General features: G+C 44.0%; 1 protein-coding gene across 1 annotated transcript in view; it reads left to right on the top strand.

Annotated features, from left to right (window-relative positions):
• HSF2BP (heat shock transcription factor 2 binding protein) overlaps positions 1-21,935 on the top strand; it is an 83,902-nt gene that overhangs the window by 12,774 nt on the left and 49,193 nt on the right. Inside the window, exons 3-5 of the mRNA XM_004003373.6 lie at positions 3,673-3,776; positions 10,066-10,215; positions 12,686-12,818. Coding sequence (XP_004003422.1) covers positions 3,673-3,776; positions 10,066-10,215; positions 12,686-12,818 — 387 coding nt within the window. The remainder of the gene's footprint in view (positions 1-3,672; positions 3,777-10,065; positions 10,216-12,685; positions 12,819-21,935) is intronic.

Raw genomic sequence — 21,935 nt, 5'->3', positions numbered from 1 at the left:
AGATCCTGTTCCTTGGTAATTCACAGGTAGACTGAGGAGCTCCTGTGTGGAGATGTGAAAAGATAGAGCCAAGTACAGTGGCGGCACCAGCTCAGGAGAGAGTCGTATTAGTCACATGTTGTTCTTAGGAAACAGTGCTCCTGTGGCCTTTACGTTAGAAAAAGCAGCAGATTTTTGGCTGTGCAAGAAGAAAAAAATGCTACTTCCATATTCTTGTTCCAGTTCTCCTCCCCTACTCCTTTTGGTTTGTTTAAAAAATTGGACAGCTAATTAAAGTGTTGTTTGGCTAGAAATGCATTTAAACTCTTTAACTGAGGGTTTTTTTTTTTCTTTTTAATGAATCCTAGAATATTCTCATTTTTTTACTTTTCAACTTAAATATTTTGACAGGCTGATCAGGTTAAAATGAGGTCTTTAGAATATGTCCTAGCCCAGTGTGACTGGTATCCTTATTAAAAGAGGAAAGCTGGACACTGAGGCCAGTATACACGGAGGGGAGGTGATGTGAAGAGACGAGGAGGCCAGGCACAGGGGAGGCAGGCGGGATTCTGCTGCCACAACCCAGGGAGGCCTGGGCCACCAGCAGGTGGGAGAGGCCAGGAAGGATCCCTTCTTCACAGGTTTCAGAGCAAGTGTGTCCCTGCTGACACCTCAGTTCTGAGCTGCAGCCTCCAGAACAACGTGAGAGTGAATTTCTGGTCTAAGCCATCCAGTCTGTGGGCTTTGTTCGGGTAGGTCTAGGGAACTAATACATCATCCAGATCTTGGCTCATGGTGAGGATGGACTCTTACTATGAGATGAGATGGTGTCTGACTCTTTGCAACCCCGTGGACTGTAGCCTCTCTGTATCTTTCCTGTGAATAAGTTGACAGTCATTCTCATGTTATTAAAGCTATCAAAGAAGAATTCTGAGTTTCCGAAGATAAATAGATGTTGAAATGGCCTGTGAGTTAGATTGTTTCTATATGTCAGTTGTCTTGGCCATCCTTTTACTCAGTTAAAAGTTAACAGATTTTTCTTCCTTCATTTTGAATGCTAAAGCTTAGCCATTGAGATCCCATCTAAGCTGGATGGCAGCCTCTTTTTGTTCTAATACTGAGACTGGGTAAGATGATGTCTTGACCATAATGTCCCGTTGTTTAGTCTCTAAGTCGTGTCCAGCTCTTTGCAACCCCGTGGACTGTAGCCCGCCAGGCTCCTCTGTCCATGGGGTTTCCCAGGCAAGAATACTGGAGGGGGTTGCCATTTCCTTCTCCAGTGGATCTTCCCAACCCAGGGTTTGAACCCTCGTCTCCTGCGGCGGCAGGCAAATTCTTTACCACTGAGCCACCAGGGAAGACCATATAATGCACTGTATGTATTAGTGTATTATTTCTGTCTTTGATTTTTTAAAAAAAACTGTTGAAGGATGAGACAGCCAAGCTTTTTCTCTCTTCAAGGATTAGCAGAAGATTATGTAAAGAAGTGAAGTTCATTTACGTGACAGATATTTGTACAGTGCCACTAGGTGCCATGTCCTAGGCATGTCGCTCATGTTCTAAGTATGTGGGATTATCAGTACACTGGAGGATGCATGCCCGCCTGTTTTAGGGGCCAAGCTGAACAAGCGAGTTTTGTCAGGAGGTGGCGGCAGTGCTCCAGTTTGGCCACCAGGTGGCGGCCTCATCCTGAGAGCTGGGAGTGGGTGGCAACCCTGACACAGCCTTTGAATACTGTGGGGTTGAGTCGGACCGTTTAACCTCATCCTTTTGTTGTGTTAACCTACAGTAAGGTCATTAGCAGTTTTGTAGAGTGAGAGATTATGACATTATTGTAAAGAGTCTTCTGGGTGGTCTTAATTCCTCCATAGTTTTACATGTAAGACTTGTAGGAGTGTGATTTCCTATCTTCTTTACCGTGTTTGATGTATATACAGTTTAGTAATAGAAGAAAACATTAAAAGTTAACTGCAAAGAAAAAGTTTTATGCTATTAATAATTTTATCTTAGTTTAAAAAAAATTTTTTTTTTGGTCTGTGACCATTTGCAGTTCACATTTCACTCATAATTATCTATGTTTTCATTTAACATTGTTACAAAACGCAGATCTGTAGTTTTCAAAGCATAGCACTTGATCAGTATAGTTGGTTTCTTGGGTGGCCAGGACTAGTGGGACAAAATAAAGATTTCCAGTGTAAGTCATACTGGGTGTGATACATCCTAAAAGGGCAGAAAAGAGAACTGATGTGAAGGAGAAGAAGGGGTCCTATGCTGCTTCATCCGTTTCCAAGGAACTCATTTTAAGAGAAGCTTTACCAGCGGATTCACAATCATTAACTGAATATCTAGCTTTAGGTTTTAATCTCCTGCTCTGGCAAAGGATCTCTGGAAAATGTAATGAAAGTGTCAGTTGCTTAGTCGTGTCTGACTCTGTGACCCCATGACTCTGTGACTGGAAATGGCAACCTACTCCAGTATTCTTACTTGGAGAATTTCATGGACAGAAGAGCCTGGTGGGCTACAGTCCATGGGGTCGCAAAGAGTCAGACACAACTGAGCGATTTCCACTCTCAGGGGATTCTGATGTGCTGTAAAGTCTGAGAATCAATGTCCCGAAGTGTTCCTACTTCAGTGAGTTACACCAGTAGCTCTGAGCACAGGTCCACTCAGGTCTTGGTATATGTTAGCTTTGAAACGTGATATCTTAGTCTTTGGGATCAAGGTACTTAAAGCTTTTTTTGTTTTTTAAATGGGAAACGCTTTAATAAGAGACTGTTTTCATAGGCAACCAATTAGCAGACTAATAAGCCATTTAAATTTCTTTACTTAAAACCAGTATTCAAGAAAGGTGAACCCCAAATGCAGCCTCTTACTGCTGACCAGACTATGCACAGATGTCAGTGGGTGTGCCATGAGCATGCTGTGTGCCACTGAGGGGGGCCCCCCACCCCCAGCCCTGGGCCCTGGCAAACAGAGAGCAGTGATTGTTCACCGGAGGCACTGAAGACTGAGTTACCTTTTTTCTTGGCTTTCTGAATGTCAGTGTTTCTGTAGCATACTATTTTTTATTTAAACTTGATTATCTGGTTGATTTCAGATTCATGAACATGGATGTCTTTTGGGAATTTTGTTGGCCATGTGACTCATTATCTGGGCGAGTACGGTGGCGAGGAAGCGTGCCCTCCTCCCCGCCTCTCACTGTGGCCTTTTCTCTTCTCATCTCTGTGGCTGTTGCCTCACTGCTCCATTGACAACGGCGGCAGCTGTTGTCGTGGAGCCAGTCTGCCAGCGGGTGAGACGAGTGTGTGAATCAGCCCGGCTGGCACCATCTCCTTGCTGAACTGCCTTCTGCTTTTTATGGAGCACATAGGAGTGTGTGCCACGAGACGGTTGGGCTGCCCAGCCCTGCCTGCACTCCTTTAAACAACACTCTTTCCTAGAACCTTCAGTGTAAGTCTGGTGGTGAAACGAAGTCTTAAAAAAAAGCAGAAAACAAAGAAGGTACTTTCTGCTATGGGCAAAAAGGTGACAAAAACTTAAAAAGCAGGATGTTAGAATGTTGGTTATCCCAGCACTGGTTATGTGAGAAATCCTACCTAAGAAATCAGGCTTTCCTGAGAGAAAATGAAGCAAAATGCATGGTCAGGAGAGATCAGTGACTTGAAATACTGAGTATTCCTGTGTCTCTTGTAGACCTGGAGAGGAAGGAGCAGGAGTTAGAGCAACTGAGGATGGACTGTGAGCACTTCAGAGCCCGCCTGGAGTCCGTGCAAGCAGACAGCGTGAGGGAGAAGAAGGTACGATGCTCACCAGGCCACGGGAAGCGCCCGCGCCATGTTTGTGGCCGCAGTCTAGCCCTTACGCCTCAAGACACTATTTTTAAATGTATTTATTCTGAATGGGTTGGAAAACAGTTGATCATTTGGATTTGACAACCATTTAACATGGAGGCTGTTTACTTGGTGCCTTTTGATAGTCACTTACTGTTAATTTCTGTGTTAAAAGACCAATCCATGGCATTAAAATTCATAATATAATAATCCTGAAAAAATTATGTAGTAATTATTTGTAATTAGAGTTAGATATATAAATAGAAACATGTGTAATTAGGAGGTCACTTCTGATATTTTGGAAATAACCAATTGCATTTCATTTTAATATTTGGGGAGACATAACATTTCTTAAAAACTATACATTTTCTTTTCATGGAATAAGTTATTTCCTCTTCTATAAAGCTAGAGCTGTTTGGCTACTTCTGCTGGAATTTGGGGCTTGATTGTGTCTTTATTTTTGGACAGTACAATAGAAACTGGTGACAGCATCCAGGGCGTGTTGTTGCCTGTGTGCTGGGAGGTGTTCGTGACTGTCGTGCCGCTCACTGGTTTCTGCAGCACAGCTGGGTCAGCAAGTGCTGTGAACCTGGAGAGATGCTGGGAGCCTGGCTAGGTCCCACCGCCTGTGTGCTCAGCTCTGTTTCACGCCTCCTCCTTGAGTTCTGAGTGTTTGTGGCTAAAGTGGAGGGTTCCCCAAACTGGTGGATTTTGTATAGACTTCATTTTTTCCCCACAGCGCTTGATTATTTATCAAGAATAACTGTTCCTTAGCCCAGATATACATAATTTCATAGTTAAGGAATACAGGTAAGTGACAAACTTGCGTGGAACTCAACCCAGAGACATTCCTTACATTCCAGAATCACATTGCACTCTGAAAGATAGCCTTCCTCCTTGCTGCAAAGTCTTTTATGGAATGTCTGTAGAAATTTCTGCATATGCCTTCTTTTGTGATTCAGCCAAAGCAAGCTTACAGAAAGCTGCAACTCCCAGGGGTACAGCAAGCGCTCCAACAATGTGAGATCGCTTGGCCAGAGGACCATGTGTCTGAAGTTTCGTCAAAGAACTGGGAGCCCTGGGAGCTTTTCTCCTTGACTGCTCAATGATGACGTCCTTCCAGACTGATAGACTCTAATATCAAGTAGGTAGGGAAGATCAGGGAAGAGTTTCAGTCTCAGAACTGTTAGGGTGTATGTCACTTATTGAAAGCTGACATTGTAGCTCAGTCATACTCAGTTTAGATCATGATAGACCAAGATGGGTGCATGATTAATTTGTCTGGACCTAAAGTTTCATTGTCCAAAAGAAGTTGACCTGCAGGCAAGAAGGAATTGGATAAATGTGAACAATGCAATCCCCTGATTCAGTACTCCTTAAAATGCCGGGACATCTTGGCTAAGGCTGAAGCTTAAATTGGGCAGAATCTTAGATTTTTTGTTTCTTAAATTGATAAGCATAGGAAAAAATGCATATTTTGTTGGCATTTTAGATGTTATGCTAAAAATAAGCCACCCTGGGAAAGTGCCAGAATAAAGGGCAAACAGCTGCAGTGAAGTAGCGTCAGGTCACAGCATGGTTCTGCCCAGACACTTTGACCTTAGTTAAAAGGTGGGCGTATTTTAGGTTAGACTATTTCCAGTTAAGTTTCCTGTTTAATAGTCCCTCCTGTTTAACATGGGTGGGAGGCTCTGCGAGTGTTCTGTGACAGGGCTTGTCTCTTCCTGCTGTAGGGAGCTGGCCGCTGCCTTTTCTGCCCAGGGCTGAACAGATCGTGTGGCTAGACTCTGCAGGCTTATTTTAGAGTTGAGGAGCCAGGAAAGAATGCAGGACTGGATCCTGAATTAGAGTATTGCTGGTAAGACTTCAGTCTGGGGAAAAGTCATGGGGAGAATGCAAACGTCACTCAAACCAGCATGTAAGGAAAGACCAGAGGTCAGAGTGTGCGCTCAGAATTCTAAAGACGTGCGCTCACCCCCAGAGCTTAGTCCCAGGGACCAGCAAAGCTTGGCTCCTGCCCCACCCCGTTGAGGTGTTTACTCAGTGAAGTCAATGGAAGAGCCTTGATGGGTCTTGATGTGATCTAGGAGGTGGGCTGGGAGAGTTCTGGCAGTGGCAGCCTTTGAACTTGAGAAGAAAGAGCCAGTGAATTGTTGGGGGATATCTCTCTGAATGACTTTGGAAGGCTTGTGCTGTTGTTATAAAGCCAGCTGTGGCTTCCCACCGTGTCTCTGCTGGCTGAGATTTTAGTGCCTGACCCTGCTTCCCCGTGTGTATGGACTGGTCACAGACAGTGGGCGGAGTCCCTGTCTTCCCTCCAAGGAGCTGCGTGTTTGTGGCTTACTTATGGCTTCATTCTCAGTGTGTTTTCTTAGGGTGGCATCTTTCATACTATATTAACTTAAATTCAGACTGCTAGTTTTGGTTTGTCGTTGTTCAGTAGCTCAGTCGTGTCCGACTCTTTGTGACCCCATGGACTGCAGCACACCAGGCTTCCCCGCCCGTCACCAACTCCCGGAGCTTGCTCAAACTCATGGGCATCGAGTCGGTGATGCCATCCAACCATCCCATCTTCTATTGTCCCCTTCTCCTCCTCCCTTCAAACTTTCCCAGCATCAGGGTCTTTTCCAGTGAGTTAGTTCTTTGCATCAGGTGGCCAAAGTATTAGTTTCAGCCTCAGCATTGGTCCTTCCAATGAATACTGAGGCCTGACTTCCTTTAGGATTGAGTGGTTAGATCTCCTTGCAGTCCAAGGGACTCTCGAGTCTTCTGCAACACCACAGTATGAAGGCATCAATTCTTTGATGCTCAGCCTTTTTTTACTGTCCGACTCTCATACCCATACATGACTGCTGGAAAAACCATAGCTTTGACTAGATGGATCTTTGTAGGCAAAGTAATACCTCTGCTTTGTAATATGCTGTCTAGGCTTGTCATAGCTTTTCTTCTAAGGAGCAAGCATCTTTCACGGCTGCAGTCATGAAATATAGTTTTGGTTATCTATATTTAGTTTTTAACCTGTTAGGAAAGAGTCACTACTTTTCTGATAATAAACGGAAAGTTGTTGCAAACATTGTATATTATTTCAGGGAAATTTTTAAAGAAAAATTAACTGATAATATAGTTCAGTTAAAATCAGAAATGAACCTCACAAATATCACAGTTTAAATATTCCCCCATTTAAGGACATTTGGGTTATTTCCCTTTTTTGGGAGGGGTATTATGAATAAAGGTATTATGAACATCTGTATGTAGGTTTTTGTGTGAATGTATGTTTCCATTTCTCTGGGCTGAATGCCCAAGAGTGCAATTACTGGGCTACGTGGTAGGTGCATCTTCAATTTTGTAAGAAATTACCCAGTTGTTTCTCAGAGTGGTCATGCCCTTCCATATCATCACCAGCCGTGCTGAGTGATTCACTTCCTCCACATCCTGATTAGCATTTGGTGTTCTCACTGTTTTTTATTCTAGCTGTTCTGATAGATGTGTTGTAGTTTTAATTTGCATTTCCCTGTTCACTAATAATGCTGAACATCTTTTCATGTGCTTTTTTGTTGTCTATATATTCTCTCCTATACAATATCTGTTCGTGTCTTTTGCCCATTTTCTAGCTGGATTTTTTTTTTAACTGTTAAATTTGATGAGTTCCTAATATATACTAAGATCCTGTATGACCCACCTCCTAGAATAGTGGAAATAAAAGCAGAAATAAACAAAGGGGACCTAATTAAACTTAAAGCTTTTGCATGGCAAAGGGAACTATAAACAAGATGAAAAGACAACCCTCAGAATGGAAGAAAATAGTAGCAAGTGAAACAACTGACAAGATTAATCTCCAAAATATATAAGCAGCTCATGGAGCTCAATACCAGAAAAACAAACAACCCAATCAAAAATTGGGCAGAAGACCTAAAAAGACTTATCCAGAGAAGATATCCAGATGGCTAATAAGCACATGAAAAGATGTGTTTTCATCTCAACATTGTTCATTATTAGAGAAATGCAAACCAAAACTACAATGAGATATCACCTCACACTGATCAGAATGGCCATCATCAAAAAAAATCTACAAACAGTAAATGCTGGAGAGAGGGTATGGAGAAAAGGGCACCCTCTTGCACTGTTGGTGGGAATGTAAAGTGATACAGCCATTATGGAGAGCCGTATGGAGATTCCTTAACAAAATAGGAATAGAACTACCATATGAGCCAACAATTCCACTACTGGGCATATACCCTGAAGAAACCATAATTGAAGAAAGCGCACGCACCCCAGTGTTCACTGCAGCACTACTTGCAGTAGTTAGGACATGGAAGTGACCTAGATGTCCATCACCAGATGAATGGATACAGAAATTATGGTACATGTATACAGTGGAATATTAGTCAGCTATAAAAGGAACACATTTGAGTCGGTCCTAAAGAGGTGGAGGAACATAGAGCCTATTATACAGAGAGAAGTAGTTCAGAAAGAGAAAGGTTTGTATTATATACGATATAAATATTGTATAGTAACACATATACGGAATCTAGAAAGATGATACTGATGAGCCTATTTTCAGGGCAGCAGTGGAGATCCAGACGTAGAGAACAGACTTTTGGACACAGTTGGGGAAGGAGAGGGTGGGACAGATGGAGAGAGTTGTGGAAACATATACCTCACTACATGTAAAATAGATAGCCAGTGGGAATTCGCCGTGTGACTCAGGGAGCTCAGCCTGGTGCTCTGTGACATCCTAGACGGGTGGGGTGGAGTGGGAGGTGGGAAGGGCTCAGGAGGAAGGGGACATGTGTGCGCCTATGGCTGATTCATGTTGATGTCTGGCAGAAACCAGCACAATGTTGTAAAGCAGCTATCCTCCGATTAAAAATTAATTAATTAAAAGATAAAGTGCTCTCGATATGTTCTAGGTGAGAGGTGTGAATGGAATTATTTTCTTTGAGTTCTTGATATCATTGTACAGTTTGTACAGCCCTGTGTCAGGGCACATCTGCCTGCACCCGCCAGATGTGACCGCCAAAGACAGTTCTGATGGTCATTCCCAACAGTTCTCGTTGATCTTACAGAAGAGCCAAGATAACCAGCCTAATCACAGTGCAGCCTGCTTCAGTTGTGAGAAAAGCTGGAATTCTGAAGGATAGGCTGTGAGTCAGTGTTTGCATATGTCACCACAGCTTGAGTGGCTGAAGTGCACATTTAAGAACCAGGCTTCCGTCCTGATGAAGGCAGATATTAAACACCCAGAGTTAATAAATCACATAAAGCAGTTTTAGCAAGTGTCCTAGGCTCAGGGACCATTTTTCTCAAGTAGATATGACTGTGTGGTGGCTCAGATGGTAAAGAATCCACCTGCAGTGTGGGAGTCCCGGATTAAATCCCTGGGTTGGGAAGATCCCCTGGAAGAGGGCATGGCAACCCACTCCAGCATTCCTGCCTGGAGAATCCTAGGACAGAGGAGCCTGGTGTGGGCTCCAGTCCATGGGGTCTCAAAGAGTTGGACACGACTGAGTGACTAGCACTTATGAAGTCAGGAAACCTCAGGAAACATGGAGAATGACACTGGCACTGATGGTTGGGGGGTGGGAACGCCCCCACCAGCCAAGATTCACCCGAAGGCGAACCTCTAGGAATGCTTGTGTGGACAGAGGTGACATTGGGAGGGCGGCGGCCTTGTTAAGAACCCTGGCTGACTTGTCAGCTGTTCCTTTGGGGGCTGTGGGAGACTGAGAAATCTGGGCTCCATCTTCCTGTGACTCTGGGCTTGGCTTGCTGGGTCAGAGCATGCCCAGGAGGCCCTTCCTTCTCACTCCTCTCCTCCTTCTGCTCCCATCTTTCCTGCCTGCTCTTGACTGTGTCACCTGGCATTTTTACATTAGAAATACTTCTCTATGAGAGGATTTCTGTTTTGGCTTGTTAATTTCTTCAAGTGTTGTAGGCGGTGCTGTCCTGGGTATAGCCACTGGGACCTGAGATGCCACGTTTCCCATCTGACTTAGAAGGAGTTGAATTCATGTCTTTGGCAGTATTTATAAACTCCAATGCAGTGGCATGTTTTTTGAGTGTTCTTTTTGCCCCTGCAATTAAAAAAATATGAGTTTGTGCCTCACCCTGGGCTAGTTTTCATTCGCTAGCTGTTTACTATATCCTGTGTTCACTTCATTTCTGTAAGAGTTGTCTTCAAAAGGGGGAACACAGTAGAGATGCTTTGAGGCTGAATACTGTCCATTTCTCTGATTTTATCCTGTTTTGGTTTCAGGAGAAGCTGGCTCTTCGACAGCAGCTGAATGAGGCGAAGCAGCAGCTGCTGCAGCAGGCTGAGTACTGCACAGAGATGGGCGCCGCGGCCTGCACCATCTTGTGGGGTGTCTCCAGCAGCGAGGAGGTGGTCAAGGCCATCCTGGGAGGGGTGAGCACACCATGGGCTGGCTGGACGCTTGATTTGTGCTTGTGTAACGTAGAAGGCACAGTGCCTCTGTTCGGGCGCCTCCAGACTAGACCCATTTGTTTTGCTCGTCAGGTACTTTTGGAATCCCAGCTGTGTAGGGCCTGCGGTAACCTGGATCCAGGGGTGTGTCAAATGAAGGGAGTGAGCTCCCTTCTGTCCCAGAGTCTTTGTGGTGCTGTGGAGGTAGCACTACTTCAGGGTCGTTACTTGACATCTGTGTACATGTAACAGACTTTAAAGTGCTTTTCAAGTGAAGTCACTTAGTTATGTCCGACTCTTTGTAACCCCATGGACTGTAGCCTACCATGCTCCTCTGTCCATGGGATTCTCCAGGCAAGAGTACTGGAGTGAGCTGTCATTTCCTTCTCCAGAGGATCTTCCCAACCCAGGGGTCGAACCTGGGTCTCCCACATAGTAGTCAGATGCTTTACCATCTGAGCCACCAGGGAAGTCATATACCTTACTTCCAGGGGTGAGATAATATTTCATTGCCTCAGTGTTATGTAATATTTTGTTGTTGTTTAGTTGCTGAGTTGAGTCCAACTCTTTTGCAATCCCATGGACTGTAGCCTACCAGGCTCCCCTGTCCATGGATTTCCCAGGCAAGAATACTGGCGTGGGTTGTCATTTCCTTCTCCAGGGATCGAACCCGCGTCTCTTGCGTTGGCAGGTGGATTCTTTACCATTGCACCACCAGGGAAGCCCTTGTGTTATTTATCATATCTGTATATAAAATAGATGTTAATAGCATGTGCACACACATGTCAAGGAACTTCACAGGGGAAGAGAGATTTGACATGAACCTTGATTCACTGGCACAGCAGCAGTAACAGGAAGTGAGGAGGGTGGCTCAGGAGGAGAGAAGGGTACTCAGGCCTGAGTGAGACGCAGGGAGCGTGTGTGAGTCTCCTGACACAGGGTGGGGGTGAGTGTGTTGATGGAGCAGTCCAGGGCAGATTCCTAAAGCCTCTGGGGCAGGATTCCTTAAGGCTCTTTGAATGAAAACGTGACAAGAGAATTTGGGCAGCTTAGCCTGACAGTGAATGAGGATGGAGGGAGGGTGAGGCTGTGGATGTGGAGACTGGCCAGGAAGACATCGGAGCCGCCCCTCCCCCGTCCCCCCCAAGTGATAGAATAGGGGGATGGGAAGTGGGAGAGCTGTGTGGCCGAAGCATGACTGGTGGCAGGATGGCCTCCCCAGCCAAGAGGATGACAGCCTAGGAAGACTGTGCCCTGACTCTGGGGGATCGTGTGGTCCTGGATGGAAATAAACACCCAGGTAGATGGTTGGTGGGAGGGCCATATAGTACTTACTCGTCACTTGTAGAGATAGAAATGGCGGAGGGACTAAGTGTATTTTAAAGTTTATTGAGCTTTCTTGAGGTATAACTTATGTATCATAAAATTCATTTATTGTAAGTGTACAACTTAGTGCTCTTCAGCTAAGTTTTGGAGGTGTATAGTATCTCCCAATCCGGTAAAGATATTCATATCACCTCGTGTAGTTCTCTTGTGCCATTGTACAGGCTCTGGTTTTCAGACTGTTTCTTAGAACCCTGCCTCTTCTTCCTCCTTCCCCCAAGGAAGTGCTTTCAGGGCTCTGTGAACTTGGAAACTCTTTTTGCTGAGGAAGGGAGACTTAAATGGGCTTCCATGCAGGAGACCCACATTTGATCGCTGGATCAGGAAGATCTCCTGGAAGGGAAATGGCAGCCCATTCCAGTCTTCTGACCTGGGAAATCCCATGGACAGAAGAGCCTGGTGGGCTACAGTCCATGGGGTCACAAAGAGTCTTAAATGCCAGATGAGCCTGTTTGCTGTCTTTTATGTGTTGAGGTTTCATATAAGATTTTATTTGAAAAATAATTTCTGCCAAAGGTTTGAAAACCTCTGGTTTCATGCCTAGAATAGATAACCTAGTTTTCTGGTATATTTCTAGTATATTTTTGGGTGAACTTGTCCAAGTACTTCTGTCATTGTATAAATTTGAACTGTTTCCCATATGTATGGGCTTCCCTTATAGCTCAGTCGGTAAAAAAATCTGCCTGCAATGCAGGAGACCCAGGTTCGATTCCTGGGTCGGGAAGATCCCCTGGAGAAGGAAATGGCAACCCGCTCCAGTATTCTTGCCTGGAGAATCCCATGGACAGAGGAGCCTGGCAGGCTGCAGTCCATGGGGTTACAAGAGTTGGATACAACTTAGCGACTTAACTACTACTAACTACTACTATATCAGTCTTCAGGGTAATTTTTCTATATGCCCCAAACCTCTTTTTTCTTGATCTTTTCAACAGGAAGTTTTATCGAGGGAACAGATTTTAAAATACTGCTTCTGTAATTAAAACTGGAGTTTTCTGTGTCCTTCACTTTGAAAGTGTTTTCCTGCTGGTAGCCCTGAAAGGTTGTGACGTTCTCATTTCTAAACTTTCAGGATAAAGCTTTGAAGTTTTTCAACATCACTGGTCAAACAATGGAGAGTTTTGTGAAGTCACTGGATGGGGATGTTAAGGAGCTGGATTCTGATGAAAATCAATTTGTTTTTGCTTTGGCCGGAATCGTAACAAGTGAGTAATTCCCTGTGAACATAGTGACTTTCCGGAATGTATTCCAGAGCAGTAATCACAGTCAGGGTGTGTGCGCATGAACACCTCTGGTTCAGATAGGCTCCTGCCCTGGAGACGCTGACTCAGTGGATGGGGTCGGACCGGGTGTGTGTGGTGGAGCATCACCTGGGTGATTCTGATAAGAAGGCATCAGTGAGTGTGAGCCGCTCACCTTAGGAAGCAGGATGGCGCTGCATGTTCTGTTCAGTTCTGTATGTTGACAGAAGTCAAAACTGTGTGTTTAGCTACTTATTGCCTGGCATCATTGTCATTTACTTATATCCGCCTAAAGTAAAAGCCTTAAGCAGAGCTTCAGGTAGGCTCTTGCTCTTGTTTTGCTGTTGTAATTCAGTTCAGTTCAGTCGTGTCCAACTCTTTACGACCCCATGAATTGCAGCATGCCAGGCCTCCCTGTCCATCACCAACTCCTGGAGTTCACTCAAACTCACGTCCATCGACGTGCTGTTGTAATTAAAGAATTCCAAAACATCTAAATTGTCTCTTTAATGAGTTTTCCCCAAAGATTATAGTTACGATTAGATAGAGTTCTAACGGCAAAACTGCTGTAAAGGATAAAGCCAGATGACTAAATAATTAATGCTGATATAGTGGAACGTGGTATATACTAGTGAGTATTAAGGCCCTTTGTTCTGAAGTCAGTGAAATAGTTATAGTGCTATGACTTACTTTTTTACATTGTTCTTTCATCTGTTGTATGCTATGCTCCTCTTAGGGTGATTCTCTGCTTTTAAATAGAGGGGAAATGTTATTTTTCTTTATCTACTGAAATCCTAAGGCAGTAGATCTCATGTAGACAATTTCTTCATAAGCCTTTAAGAGCTGGTGATATTCTTCATGGGCAGATGTTGAGACCCAGGTGTCGTCCAATCTTGATTTGGCCTTTGTCTGCTGGAGGACGGCCTCATGCACTTTCATCATAGCCTCTTCAGCTGGTTGAGGCTTGCACTGCTCCACCTTCTAAAATTTCTATAAGATATCTTTTCTCTTTTGCCGGGGTCCAGCACTGGTGGATCCAGGGAATTCGAAGCAGAGATGGCGTCGGCATCTGAGGAATTAATTGCTTAATTAAAGATATGGAGGGAGATTAGAAAGAAATAGTGTAGTAGGAAAATAAGTAGAGAAAAGAGGCTGAATAACTTGGTTTACGTGGAAAACCAATAAAACTCCAAGACAAGGAGTTTGCATCACCTACGTAGGCCACCGGTGCCAACTTGAATAGCGGAGGGTGCCCCACCTTGGGCTCCCTCTCGCATGGGTCTTAGAAGCCAGGGCAAGTAAGTAGACAAGGCGAGCCTCCACGCTCCAGATGGGAATTCAGCCAGAAAAGAAGAGAACGAGTAAAGACCACATGGGGGAAACCAGTCTTTCCAGGAACTGGTCCATTTCTTTATTTTCCAAATCCACTTTTATACTTTTAGTTGTACATAAAGATAAATGTGTTCTCAGCATATCTTTGTTCTTACAAGGGTCTTACATTTGTTTTACAATATCTTCTGGTCTGGAGACCGATGAACATTTTACACCTTTCTTTCTATTGATAAAGGTTAATCGATCAGAAAACTTGTTCCCCTTAAGATCTATTTAGTCTTAAGATAGTGAAGAAGTTACATTTTTAGATAGCAAGGACACAGTGATTTATAACAAAGAAAGAGGAGTACAGTGATCTATAACAAAAGAGAAAATTCATTAACTCAAAAAGTCTAGTATTGCTAACATCAAAAGTACTATATTTCTTTTTCTACATTCCAGTTACATTGATTAATATACTCCCAGGTGCCTAAGGATATGGAGGCTGGCGGCAATCATTAACTCAGCAATGAAACCCCTCACCAACATAATTTCTAACTAACTCACTAATATTATACTAATAATTTTCTAACTTCTCAAAAGAATCTGTTTTTAGAAAGTTTAAAGCATCTTGTGCCTCTCACGGTTGGGAGGCTGTAAACAATCACATGTGGCTAGATAATCCTGTCAGGTAGGCTAGAGAGCCATCAGAGGAGTTTTTGGACCACGCCCAGGAGATTTATTAACTGGAGTCCTAAGTTAACTCCTTTACAGAGAGAGGTGGTGGGGGACAGCCCCCCGTAATGTCAGAAGTGTAGGTGAAAGGCAAAATGCAGCAAGGCAGGCAGACTCTGGTTTTGGGGGCAGATGCACGAGCAGATTCAGCGAGGCTCCCTTAAGGCCCGACTCGCCTTTGCCTGTCGGGCCCCTTAACCTCATGACCTTTGCCATGGGCGGGGCTCCTCATGCTGGCTCCTGGCACTTCTTTAAATAAATACTTGGGTATTTGGCTGCCCCAGGTCTTAGTTTATTTATTTGGTGGCACGTGGGATCTTTAGTTGCAGTGTGTGAGATTTAGTTCCCTGATCATGGGTGGAACTTGGATCATCCGAATTGGGAGTGCAGAGTCTTAGCCACTGGACCACCAGGGAAGTCCCTGGGGTCTCTTTTTTAGCGGAATGTTTAATGCTTGCAAATTTGATGATTAGATTTTCTGCTGTTTGCAAGTGACTCCTAAAGTCTGTGATGTGTGTGACTTTCCATTCTGCTGAGTTGTTATTTTGAATTGCTTCAATTGCTAGCTGGTGTGCAGTAGTGAGGTCATGGGCCAGTGGGTAAAGCCAGCCTGTTGCTCAGTTGACAAGCTCAACTTGGCTTTGTTTTTCCCTACCTGGAGTGGCTCACTTAGGAGCTCTCACGAAGAGTCAGAAGTGGGCATGTCTGCATTCCACTTACAGGCTGATGAACGTGATGCAACGTTTATGCACTTGTGTTGGTGTTTACTGCTGCTCCCCCGAGGCCTCGGGGCCTTCCGTGTCTCAGACACCAAGACCGTTCCACCAGCAGATACGTTGGTTAGCTGTCAGATAGATCTCTGCCTTCTAAACTTACCTGTGGGAAACTCGCCTTACAGCTTTTTTTTTTCACCTTGTTGGAATCCTGCAAGTTTTGACAAATGCATGCAGTCACGTTACCACCACAGTGAAGATGTGGAAAAGTTCCATTTCCTCCCTCTTGTCTCCCCCCCACCACCTTTCTTTTGCAGCCAGCCCCTCCGCCCACCATCAGCACCAACCAGCTGCTCGTCTGGCAGTTTGCTGTGCTTTTTAGCTGAATTTTCCTGGCTGGCCTGTCTGGTGTCCAGTGTCCACCCTTGGGGAGCAGGTGCTGGCCTCCCATTTCTCCTTGCAGCCCCTGCCTTTTCCTATTTTTTCCTGTCAGTCAGTTGATTCTGCAACCTCAACTCTGATGTGTTCAGGATAAGTTGTGATTTTTCAAATTATCTGCCTGCTTCTTTTTAAAGAATGGAGGTGTCGCTCTTTTCAGTTTACTGTGTCCTAAGCAAAAGCTGGCTGTCAGAGATTGGTTTAAACTGTGAAATTAGTGAATTTTTCTTATCTATAGTCACTGTTGTTAATAATAGATTAATAGTAATACAGAGTGGATTTTTATGCCCAGCTAGTCCACTTCCTGGGATATCAGTTCTCTGGACTTTATTTTCTTCGTTATTTTTATAATGCCTGCTCAGTTCCTTACACGTTGTTGTGCATGTTACTGAGCTATGGGTAAGTGGTAGCATATTGTAACCCAGGGTCCTGTTTAACACAGGGTGTGCAATTGTTTTCTACAACTTTTATAAGTGGACACATATAGAACTTAAAAGGAGATGGCAAATTGTTATCGCGACCCTGTGAAGGTTAACTTGCGTAGCTTACAAATGGAAAACTTATTTTTCTGACTACCTTTTCTACTTTTTTACTATTTGAAAGTTATAATTGCATTCCTTGTCTCTAAATTCTGGGTTTATTCATTCAAACAGTGTTAGGTAATGATTGTTGTTGTTTAGTCTCAAAGTTGTGTCCAACTCTTTTGTGACCCTATAGACTGTAGCCCACCAGGCTCCTCTGTCCATGGGGTTTCCCAGGCAAGAATACTGGAGTGGGTTGCCAGTTTCTTTTCCAGGGGATCTTCCTGACCCAGGGATTGAAATCACTTCTCCTGCGCTGGCAGGCGAATTCTTTACCACTGAGCCACCAGGGAAGCCCGTAGGTAATGATTAACGAATTAAAATTTCTTTTTATTTCCATGCCTCACAGCTTGTGGGATCTTAGTTCCCTGACCAGGGAGGACCCGGGCCCAGCAGTGAGAGTGCCGAATCCTAACTACTAGGCTGCCAGAGAACTCCCCCAAGTTACTTTTTTGATTGTTGATAATTTGTGGCAGGACTGGATCCAGCTTATCTGTCATGGATGTAATAGTCGCCCAGAGCTTATAGCAGCGCGCCCCAGTGTCAGTGACCAGCGCTGCTCCTGGCCCCTCTGTGCTTCTGCCTCCTGATTCCTGCCGTCACCTGCTTGCACTGACACGGGGGAGCAGAGTCCAGTTCCTCTTCCACCACTGACCAGCCCTGTGCTCTTTACACTGTGACCCCCAGCTTCATCTTCTGAAAAGAGAGGCTTAGGCCCCCAGATGAAGATTAAGGTCTGCCCCAGCCCTGGACTGCGGGTGCTCTGAGAAACGAGGCTGTGAGCCTTGTGTCTGGGATCAGGTGATGGTCTCGGAGGGCCAGTTGGCCTTCACTGTGTGCCATATCCTTGAGTAACTGTCCCGAGAGCAGTGTTTCTCAGCCTCAGCAGTAAATGCTCTGTTTGGGGGAGTTCTTTGCACTGTAGGGTTTAGGAACATCCCTGCACTCTGCCCTGAGAGTCCAGGAGCAGCCTCTGGGGTGGCAGCCAAGAGTGTCTCCAGTGGTTGCCAGGTGTCTCTTGGCGGCAAAATTGTGCTCCCTTGCCACTTTGAGAACCACTGCCCTGTATCATGGCCTCAACCTGTCTTGTACATATAAAGTTTATGATAATCTGGGATGTTAGAGGTAAATGCAGAGAGCTATTTTGAGATGCTGAAAACTGTTTTGGTTTCTGTGTCCCCTGGGCGTGAATCTGACATGTTTGATGTTGTCTATCTATATAGAGGTCTTGCTAAGTCAGGAGAATTTGATACCTGTTATCTACAATATCCAGTTAATCACAGACATTGTCTTTCAATGGTTTGTCTTGGATAATTGGGGATACTTTGTAATCTCTCCTTAGATAATGCCCTTCCTTCAGTTGACAGAGTGTGACCAAGATAAGAAGCTGTTGTTTTGTGGAATTGGCGTGTTTCCTTGAAACTCATGTCCCTTTTGTAGCTGGCTCAGTTAAAAAGATAAGCAGAGTCAGTTCAGTTCAGTTCATTTCAGTTGCTCAGTTGTGTCCAACTCTTTTGCGACCCCATGAACCATTGCACACCAGGCTTCCCTGTCCATCACCAACTCCCAGAGTTCACCCAAACTCATGTCCATTGAATCAGTGATGCCATCCAACCATCTCATTCTCTGTTGTTCCCTTCTCCTCCTGCCTTCAATCTTTTCCAGTATCATGGTCTTTTCAAACGAGTCAGCTCTTTGCATCAGGTGGCCAAAGGATTGGAGTTTCAGCTTCAACATCAGTCCTTCCAATGAACACCCAGGACTGATCTCCTTTAGGATGGACTGGTTGGATCTTCTTGCAGTCCAAGGGACTCTCAAGAGTCTTCTCCAACACTACAGTTCAAAAGCATCAATTCTTTGGTGCTCAGCTTTCTTTATAGTCCAACTCTCACATCTATACATGACCACTGGAAAAACCATAGCCTTGACTAGATGGACCTTTGTTGGAAAAGTAATGTCTCGGCTCTTTAATATGCTATCTAGGTTAGTCATAACTTTCCTTCCAAGGAGTAAGCATCTTTGAATTTCATGACTGCAATCATCATCTGCAGTTATTTTGGAGCCCCCCAGTCTGACACTGTTTCCACTGTTTCCCCATCTACTTGCCATGAAGTGATGGGACTGGATGCCATAATCTTCATTTTCTGAATGTTGAGCTTTAAGCCAGCTTTTTCACTGTCCTCTTTCACTTAAGCACAGTCAGTCTTAGAGTTTTCCAGATTAAAGGAATGTACGAGGAGGACTGTGAGATTGAGGACAGGAGGAAAAGGGGACAACAGAGGATGAGATGGTTGGATGGTGGCATCAACTCAATGGACATGAGTGAGCAAACCCAGGAGATGGTAAAGGACAGGGAAGCACCTAGTATGCTGCAAAGAGTTGGACACAACAATAGAACCTTTCACTGATCGGGGTTCTGGGATTATAGTTAATTTTGCGATTGTTTCTTGAATCATATATAGTATGGGCAAATAATATTCAGATTGGTTGTAATTTGTGTGTAGGAGAGTTTTCTAGGACTCTAAAATTTTCCTTCTGTAGTGCCTTTTCTTTATCCATTTCATTTACAAAATAAACGCCTATCCATTAAACTTTGCAGGAGCTGTGTCCAGAGAGTAGGGGTGATGATGGTCTCAGAATAACAGTTAGAGATTGGGAGAAACGGAAGGTGCTGGGAGTCTGTCTTTCCTGAGAGTGCAGTTGAGTGTTAAGGGAAGGAATCTGAACAAATTGAAAGACAGGAATTACACTTGTAGATGGGCTGTTGGAAAGTTGGGGGTTCTGCTTGGAGCTCTTTAATTCATGGTGGGTCAACAGGTTATAGCACCTGGCTGGCAGTGGAGCTCTGCCAGCATAGGCCTGGCCCTTGATTTCTCTGTGACTGGGCGCCCTAACAGTCTGAACACACACTCTTCCGTGGTGGAGATGTATCTGACCCCGTGAAGCAGGTTGAGCATATTTTCGTGCATTTGTTGGCCGTTTGTATCTCTTCTTTGGCGAAATGTCTGTTTAAGTCCTTTGCACATTTCAAAATTAAGTCATTTGTCTTTTTATCATTGAGTTAGAGTTCTTTGTATATTCTAGATACCAGTCCCTTATCAGGTATATTATTTACAAACCTTTCCTGTCATTCTGTAGTTGTCTTTTCGCTTTCTTGGTAGTGTCCTTTGAAGCGCAAAAGTGGTACTTTTTGATGATATCCAGTGTAATTTTTTCTTTAGTTACTTGCTTTTTTGTTGTCGTATATAAGAAGTCATTGGCTTAATTCAAGAATATGAAGATTTACCCCTGTGTTTTCTTCTAAGAGTTTTATAGTTTTAGCTCACACATTTGGCTCTTTGATCCATTTTGGGTTAATTTTTATGTATGGTATAAGGTAGGGGTTCAGTCTTTTTTCTTTGCACGTGGCTATCCAGTTGTCCCAGCACCATTTGTTGAAGATTATTCTTTTATCCTTTCTCCATTCAGTTGTCTTGATCCCATTCTTGAAAATCAGTTAATCATAAATTTGACTGTTTATTTCTGGACTCTCACTTCTACCATTGATCTGTGTTACTACTATTATGTCAGTACCTTGTTATGGTTCCTATTGTAAAAAATAAGACAAAATAATTACAAGGTAAAGCAAAAGTATCAAACATAATACCCTTCAACTTTTTACATTTTTTATCAGCATAAGTAATTCACACTAGTTTCATTTCTTAAATTATATAATTACTATGGTAACTTCTAGAAATACCTATAAATTTTGAAGAAAAATGAACCTAGAGGAGAAAAAAATGTGCAGTTTAACAGAAAATTAAACCAGCAATCCTTCACAGTCCTAGGACTAACTCATGAGTATCCCAGATAGGCTGATAATTACCGGAGCTGTCAGTATAGAAATTTGTTGACATTTATTTCCCTGGTGACTCAGATGGTAAAGCGTCTGCCTGCAATGCCGGAGACCTGGGTTCGATCCCTGGGTTGGGAAGATCTCCTGGAGAAGGAAACGGCAACCCACTCCAGTACTCTTGCCTGGAAAATCCCAGGGACGGAGGAGCCTGGTAGGCTACAGTCTATGGGGTTGAAAAGAGTCGGACACGGCTAAGCGACTTCACTTTCACTTTCATTTTACTTCATAGTTGCTCCTTCATCTGTGTTTAGTGAAAGGGAAGATTGGCCTTCACCCTTACAATACTGGATATGTGGGAAGGAACCTCACTCACCAGTAAAGTGGCTGTGTCTTGTTGGGTGGTGTTTGCTCTGGTACAGTGTACGTTTTGCTCTGTAACTTTTTTCTTCAGTGACATGTTAGTGATGTTTCTGTTATCTATGCTGTGTAACCAACTGCCCCCAAACCTTGTCATTCAACAATAGCAGTCATTTATTTCTCTCGAGAACTTGCAGTTTGCTCTGGACTTGGCAGGGAGGATCTGCTGCTGCTCTGCCCTGACTGGGACCTCAGCTGGGCTGACTCACATTGCTGTGGGTAGAATAGCTGGGGGTGAGCAGGACTCCACCTCTCCTTGTGGAGTCTCGGGCCTCTCCATGGTATACTTGAACGTAGTTGCATTTCAGCAAGAGTTAGATTTCTTTCCTAGCAATCAGGGCTCCTAGAGCAACTGGCAAGCTGCCAGGTTCTTTCTGTCTTGCCTTGAAAGTCGTGCAGCAGGTGGGTTGCGTTCTGGTTCATACACAAGTCAGGAACAACACCAGGCCTGCAGACCAGAGGCATGGTTTGTTGGCAAGCCATCTCTGGAAACTACTAAAGTAGGCAGCTAGAATGTGTGTTTCCTTTTTTAATATGAAGAATGTCATCTCCAAAAACTTACTTAAAATGACTTTGAGTTTATGATGCCCAATGCTTCATTTCCCCCCAGGTATTTCTTTGGTAAATCTAGAGTGTTTCCTGTGATAGAAAATATAGTCATCAGGTTCAAATTCATTGAACAAATAAGATTACATTTGTATCAGTGAAGGGTCCTGTCTTCAGTAAAGTTATTGCTGTCATGAAATTATATTCCAAATTAAATAGCATGAGGCAATTATGAGGCAAAAATTGCTGGAATACCAAGCAGAAATGGGAACAATATTCTCGTTTGATCAGGAATGTCCAGGATCTGGTTCCATAGGGTTGGCCTGCTAGCATAGATGAAATTTATATTCTGCTATTAGATTACAATTAGTCAAAGACAGAGCAAGTCAGTGATAGAATTTATACTCCATTTTTGATAGTTATTAGCAAATGAAAAATAGAAGAACAGTTCCTTAAACTTGTAGAGGGTCTTGCCAGAACCATCCAGTGAACACCACGCTTAACT

Source organism: Ovis aries, chromosome 1 (assembly GCF_016772045.2).
Source record: "Ovis aries strain OAR_USU_Benz2616 breed Rambouillet chromosome 1, ARS-UI_Ramb_v3.0, whole genome shotgun sequence".
Classification (NCBI taxonomy): domain Eukaryota; kingdom Metazoa; phylum Chordata; class Mammalia; order Artiodactyla; family Bovidae; genus Ovis; species Ovis aries.
This window is presented reverse-complemented; position numbering and strand designations above follow the sequence as displayed.